The sequence below is a fragment of the Hordeum vulgare genome, chromosome 6H (genome assembly GCF_904849725.1).
Source record: "Hordeum vulgare subsp. vulgare chromosome 6H, MorexV3_pseudomolecules_assembly, whole genome shotgun sequence".
Taxonomy (NCBI): Eukaryota; Viridiplantae; Streptophyta; class Magnoliopsida; order Poales; family Poaceae; genus Hordeum; species Hordeum vulgare.
The window spans coordinates 305,514,183-305,521,362 of NC_058523.1; the positions used below are offsets into that span (position 1 = coordinate 305,514,183).

Sequence of the window (7,180 nt, forward strand, 5' to 3'; positions counted from 1 at the left end):
GGTTGGTAGATTTTAGCTATTTTAACAAGTCTAGGTCACCATACACATGCTAGTCAACAAATATGGCAACGTAAAATAAAGACTTTGCACATGTAGTAAGGAGTAGAGTTTAGGAAGATCAAACGCGAAGAAGTTGACACGATGATTTTTGGCATGGTTTCGATAGGTGGCGCTATCGTACATCCATGTTAGAGGAGACTTCAACCCACAGAGGGTAAAGACCGCGAGAGTCAACGAAGTCCTCCACACACAAGGGGTCCACGAAGAAGCGGCCTTGTCTATTCCACTCCGTCCACACATGACTAGCCTCACTTACGGTAGATCTTCACGAAGTAGGCGATCTCCTTGCCCTTACAAACATCTTGTTTCAAATCCAAAACACGAAGTAGGAGGCTCCCAAGCGACACCTAACCAATCTATGCGACACCACCCTCCAAAAGGTAATAGATGTGGTAGAATGATGAAATCCTTGATCTTTTCACTACTAGAAAAAGGCCTATAGCTAATATGGACATTAATGGCGCACCATGCATGTGGTGCGCCACTGCTATATAGCACTGGCGCACCACATACTGGTGCTCCACTGTTATGTATATTAACACTGGCGCACCAGGGGTGCAGGATTACTATTTATTAGTAGTGGCGTGATAATAATGGCGCACCTATAGTGCACCATTAATAGATAAAGTACGTGTGCCACTAATAGCCCTTTTTCTAGTAGTGTTTGCTTCTAAAGATAGTCTCCTCGACACTCAATCACTCTCTCTCATATTTGGCAGGGGTAGGAGAGATTGATCTTGTGCAAAGCAACTTGGGGAGGCTAGAAATCAAGGTTCAAATGGTTGGATGGAATCTCTTGATCTCAATACATGAGTAGGTGGCTCTCCCTTAGGAAATAGATCTGGCAAGTGTAAGTGTGTTCTGAGTGCTTCCTCTACGAATGAGAGGTAGATGGAGGGGTATATATAGGCAACACACAAAATCCAACCGTTACACCATGATTGACCAACTCGGTGGCACCAAAGTTACAAACTCGGTGGTACCGACTTGCTCAAAAGGCAGCACCTTTCAATCTTGGTGGAACCGATATACACAACAGGGTGGCACCGAAATGGTGACTAACGGTCAGATGACACAACTCGGTGACACCAATACTCAAACTCGTAAATTCCGATTTTGTGTACCAAGGCAACAGAAAGTTGGTCACATGAACTCGGTAGCACCGATGTAGTTTTCATTGCACCGAAGTGGTAGGGTTTGCCTAGGATCAGTCTAAGTTTGAAATCAGTAGGGGTGAGTGGAAATTGTTGGTGGCACCGATTTTTGATATTTGGCTTGCGATAGAAATATTTTCTGGAAGAGTGGGTGAGTATGTTTGGTGGCTAACTCTAAGCACTTGAGCAACCAATTCATCATAACACCTCATCCCCTTTTAATAGTATTGGCTTTCCCATGGACCCAAATGTGATTTCTCATAAAGTGTAAAATGAAGAGTCTTCTTGCTTGAAGCTTGAGCCAATCCTATTCCTTCCTCCTCAATGGCCGTGTCCACTCAATCCTATAGCCAAAGCTCTCAGTGGACTAAACCTAAAATATACTAGGTAAAAGTGTTAGTCCAAGAGACAATGTATGTTGTCATGAATTATCAAAACCACCAAGGGAGCATATGTTCTTTCACCATCGTCAACAAAGCGCACACCATCGTCATGCTTGGGAGGAGGTTCTCGGTAGCACCCGTCGGCCCGGCAAGCACAAGCTCGTCGGTCGCCCGGCCCCTCAAGTGCCCCTCGCTGGACGTTGGTGTGATCGCGTCGTCCATCCCGCGCCCCTCGGCCGTCATTGATCTCAACGTCATGTCGGGGTTCAGCAGCGACCTCCGCTCATCCTTCAGATGCAAGGAAAACAATCAAGGGTGCCGTCTACGGCCATCATGCCGTCGCCCTGTGTCCTGTTCGACGAAAAGCCAACATCAACACCAAATCCAATAGTCGAGGACCCCGGCTACAACCAACTGATGGCGAATGCCATCTACGAGGGCTGTGGCGAGGCCTTCTAGATGGGTGGGCATGGCGATGCCTTCGATCCCGAGGAGACCTATAGTCAGGATGGCAGTGGCGAGTTTGTTGCCGATGAAGACTTTGAAGCCGATGCCCATGGTGACTCGTGGCATGAAGATGATGACATCTATTGCGAAGGTGAAGGTGATGAAGAAGAGGAATGCATCGATATTGTGGGCGAGCCATTGTTCATCGACGAGCTCACCCAAAGAGCGGAAGCACAAAAGAGGAAGAAGATCATCTGTACTGGATCATACTCAGAAAAAGAGGACAAGTTGATGTGCGAAAATTGGATGAAGGTTGTCCAAGATCCGAGGATCGGTGCGCAACAAAAGGGACTCGTTTTTTGGACAAGAATTCACAAAACATTCCATGAAACAAAGTTGTTTCCGCCCTACCATTTTTACAATCAAACGTGGCATCACCTTGATTCAAAAGAGGTGATTGTTCATCCAACAAGAAGGCAACAAGTATTGTGCCACACTTGAGAGCGTTGAAGCACGTCCCGTGAGTGGTTTCGGTGTTGGAAACTTGGTACGGTCTCTTATCTTTCGTTTCTACAGTCGTGACTTCGGCCTTATTCATGTTTGCATGTCCAATTGTTGTTGATCATGCATGCATTTCAATCTTTGGAAGCATTCAAGGCCCGAAACAATGACAAGCCATTCACTCTTCTGCATTGTTCGAGGATCATCAACAATTTCCCTAAGTTCAATAATCAATACCGCGAACTTCAAAGGAAGAGAGTCAAGAAGACGGCCGCACTGGCCGGAGGTGGAGATGGTGGGGCATTGAAGAGGATGAGGGGCAAGACCAACTCCAAGATGGACGACAAGCGTGATGCGGCATCCTTTGCCTTGCATGAAACTTTGCACGACATGATGTCTCAAAAGGAAGCGAGGGAGGAGAAAAAGCGACAAGGCAAGGAGGAGCAAATGAAGCAATACCTGGAGCTTCAAACAAAGAAGTTTGAGATGGAGAAGGCTGCTAAGAAGAGGAAGATCGACATGGAGGAGGCGTCCCGGCAGAGGCAGCCCGAGATCGAGGCCACCAATGCCTCAACCAAAGCAAAGGAGGTGGCGCTAGCGATCATGAGCGTCGACTTGAGCAAGATGAGCGAGAAGATGAGGAGTTGGTTCGAGGCCTTGCAGAAGGAGATGCTCGACGCCGACGGCCTGAACTAGGTTGCCTATTCGGCCGTGGCCGTTCTTTTTGGAGGCTGGCATGGGTGTCGGCCGTTGGCTGTGTTGCCGGTGACAAAATTATTCATTTTGAAGGCTGGTTGTGTTGCCGGCGAGGTCGTGCAGACTGGTTGTGTTGCCGGCGTAAACTAGGGTTGCTTGCATGAAATATTTGCGTTTGAAAAAGGAGACGGACATGATGCGACCAAAGAATGTGTCCGTGCGTTGGGCGCAGGACTACCGTATCCCAAAAAAGGCCCGGCTAGGACCCCATTGCCCGCCGCAAACAGATCGAATCCGCACTAAGCGGATGTTCATTTAGGGTCGTGCGTTGGAGTTGGCCTAAGTTACAGTTTGCCAGCGGGATATGACTTGTCCACCTGGGCTTGTGAGTGATAAAGTTACCAGTGAGTCGAATTTTTTTTGTTTGAATTGTTTGGATATCTTACCACATGTGTCGCGTAGTCGGTTAGACGATTTCTGTTAATGTATTGGCAGTCACAAGCACAGCTAATCAAATGAATGAAGTCTAGCCACGCATTTTTCTTACAATACAAGTATAAAGAAAAGAAAAACATCCCCGGAGCAAGGCAAGGAGTGGGCGGGAGCATTCGTCTCTGCCCATTTCCCGGGCTCTCCAAACAAGGCAATGCCACGTCGACCACCCATGCATAGAAATAGAAATTTAACGGCGCGCAAGAAGGATTTAATCGTGGTCGACCCTGCCCTCCACCCCACGTTCGCGCCCTGCTTAAAATTAGGTAGGCGCCGCGACCCTTTTTAGTTTTTTCGGGGCCGGACCCACCTGCTAACCTCCCTCCCTCCCTCCATCCTCCACGTACTACAATACAATGCCGGCCCTAGTAGTAGTGCGCGACATGTCCCCGCGCCTCGCTGTTGTTGTTTCTTGATTTCTTCTCTTTGCTTTTCGTCTTGTTTGTTGCTCCCCTCTTGGGTCTGATTCGAAATCGGTCAACGAGCATTATTGCGGCTCTTCTTGTTGTTGTTGTTCATTCCATGGTAAGGAGAGGACGCCGTAGCTAGCGCCCGCCTGCTGCTCATCTTGTTCTTCGTCAAGGCGGCGGCCGCCTTGCTGCTCTGGTTTCCGGGAAGCCGCGGCGGTGCACGACCGCCGGGCCCAATGCGCCCACGCCTTGCGCGCCAAGCTCGAGGCGGTGGGCTGGGTGATGGTGCGGTTCCTCCGGCGGCACAGCCTTGACAAGAGCAACTCGCACAACCACCTACGGAAGGAGGAGCAAGAGAGCAACAGCTGTACGAAAAGCGGCACGGAGATGCACGAGCCCGGTGGCAATGGCGGCGGGGGTGCTCCCCCGCTGCCCAACGGCCGGACGCCGCCTCGCTCCCGTCTCGCGCGCGACGGACCACCCACAGGCACGCCTGTTAATTTTGACATTTGATTGATTCGTTCATCCATGTCACGTAATTAAATGCTTTCTCTAGTACTCCTCATTATTAGTAATTAAGGTGCCAGTAACCATTCAGCTGGCTTGTTTTGTTTGGTTAGATTTGGACGTGATGAAGGAGAGGTTTGCGAAGCTGCTGCTTGGAGAGGACATGTCAGGGACCGGGAAAGGCGTGTCGTCGGCTCTAGCGCTGTCCAACGCCATCACCAACCTGGCCGCCTCCGTCTTTGGGGAGCACCGCAAGCTGGAACCCATGGCGCCGGACACCAAGGAGCGATGGAAGAAGGAGGTCGGCTGGTTGCTGTCCGTCACCGACCACATCGTCGAGTTTGTTCCGACAAGACAAACCGCCGAGAACGGCACTACCATGGAGGTAATTAACAAGCCCTTCTTTCCATTCCATCTGACAACCATCCTTGTAAGTTATAACACCTTGGGGTGGGTTCCACAGATCATGTCGACGGCGCAGCGTCGCGACCTGCAGATGAACATCCCCGCTCTGCGCAAGCTGGACGCCATGCTCATTGTAAGCGCTGCTACCAATCATTTACTACCTTCGAGTACTCTACTACAGTACATTGGATTGATTGCACGTTGAATGTTTGGTGGCGGCAGGGTTACATGGACAACTTCGTGGACCAAACCGAGTTCTGGTACGAGAAGGGCGGCGACAACAAGCGCGACGACGACAAGTGGTGGATGCCGACGGTGAAGGTACCGGCGGAGGGCCTGTCGGATGTGACCCGCAAGTGGCTGCAGTACCAGAAAGAGTGCGTGAACCAGGTGCTCAAGGCCGCCATGGCCATCAACGCGCAGGTGCTGGTGGAGATGGAGATCCCAGAGATCTACATCGAGTCGCTTCCAAAGAAGGGCAAGACGAGCCTGGGCGACGCCATCTACCGGAGCATCACCGACGAGGAGTTTGATCCGATCGAGTTCTTGGAAGGGGTGGACCTGTCGACGGAGCACAAGGTGCTGGATCTCAAGAACCGCATTGAGGCTTCCACCATCATCTGGAAGCGCAAGATGCAGACCAAGGACACCAAGTCCTCATGGGGCTCCATCATTAGCTTCGAGAAGCGCGAGCAGTTTGAGGAGCGCGCCGAGACCATCCTCCACCTCCTCAAGCTTCAGTTCCCCGGCACCCCACAGTCACAGCTCGACATCTCCAAGATCCAATACAACAGGGTACGTAGTACACACCTAGCTACTTGCGTCTCTTCCCGGTCATTCATGATGCGCCGTGTGATCGTTCGTTGACAGGATGTTGGTTACGCGCTCCTCGAGAGCTACTCGCGTGTCCTAGAGAGCCTGGCCTACAGCGTGATGTCGAGGATCGAGGACGTGCTGGGTGCGGACGCGGCGGCCACCAACCTGACGGCGAGCGAGGCGGCGCGGAGGCAGCTGGAGATGAACGCGCCAAGGAAGCTGGACGCCAAGGAGGAGCTGGAGAAGCTCAACGAGGCGCCAGCGTCCATGACGCTCTACGACTTCATGGGATGGCACTTCGACCAGGACGAGCTCATGAGGAAGAAGGAAGAGGGCACGCTAGACGAGGCCGGCGAGGCCATGCTGCTCAAGAAGGCGCCAAGCCTCGCCCCCAAGAAGTTCTCCTACGTGGACAGCCTCGCCGGCGGCGTAAGGAGCCCCTCCGCGCGTCACTGATCATCCGCCATTGTCATCTCGAGAGAGCTAGCAAGCACAAATCGATCAAAACAACACCGGGAGACCAATCTATCTAAGATGGCATGGCTATGTACATATCTGAGGAATGCACCTCGATCGTATGTATTGGAGATCGATATTGAAGTGCAGAGATCGATCATCACCGGCTCGATCTATCCCATCAGACTCGTGCATCCCTACCATATACGCACACACAGTAGATCGAGTAATTCTTGAGGACGGGACGAATGAACAAGATGGTTTGATCAGCTACACATGATTTTACTCTCCTTGCTCTCCTCACGACATATGCATGCATGAACCTTCTTGCTTTGCTGGGATAGCTCTTGTATGTACATAGCTACTGATTTTTCACGCACAAAAAACTAGAATTTACTATTTTTGTAGGTACTTCTCATTTACTCCCCGGGATACGGGAGACGCTCAACTCTGTGGTATGTGTATGGTTGCGACTTGCTACCAGCGGGCAAACACATTGTACTCATCGATTTGATTTAAACTAGTAATTATTTCTAGAGTCGGTTCTCTAGTTCATAGGGCAAAAACACCTGATTGTGCGAATTAACCATTCTAAATTTGTTTTGTTTGGTTATATTTGGAAGTAGTGAACGATGATAAAATAATTCGAGACGCGTAGTCGATCATCCGGGGATCAAACAATCATACGAGGCATGACTTTAAGATTTGTTAACGAGGTTCAACACACTTGGTTACACCACGGGAATGATTATAAGCGCTCTTCTCCATGACACCGTTACAATAATGCACATCAACCACATGGGGTACGGTTACACGCCGCCAGCTCCCATGCATGTGTGTGTTGCATATGTTA

General features: G+C 50.5%; 1 protein-coding gene across 1 annotated transcript; it reads left to right on the plus strand.

Moving 5' to 3' along the window:
• The first annotated feature begins 3,978 nt into the window (after positions 1-3,978).
• Positions 3,979-6,602, plus strand: LOC123402554 (rho guanine nucleotide exchange factor 8-like). The gene is made up of 5 exons (XM_045096475.1): positions 3,979-4,630; positions 4,764-5,035; positions 5,114-5,188; positions 5,278-5,850; positions 5,926-6,602. The coding sequence occupies exons 1-5, from the start codon at positions 4,426-4,428 to the stop codon at positions 6,325-6,327; spliced, it is 1,527 nt and encodes a 508-aa protein (XP_044952410.1). The 5' UTR covers positions 3,979-4,425; the 3' UTR covers positions 6,328-6,602.
• Positions 6,603-7,180: the final 578 nt, after the last annotated feature.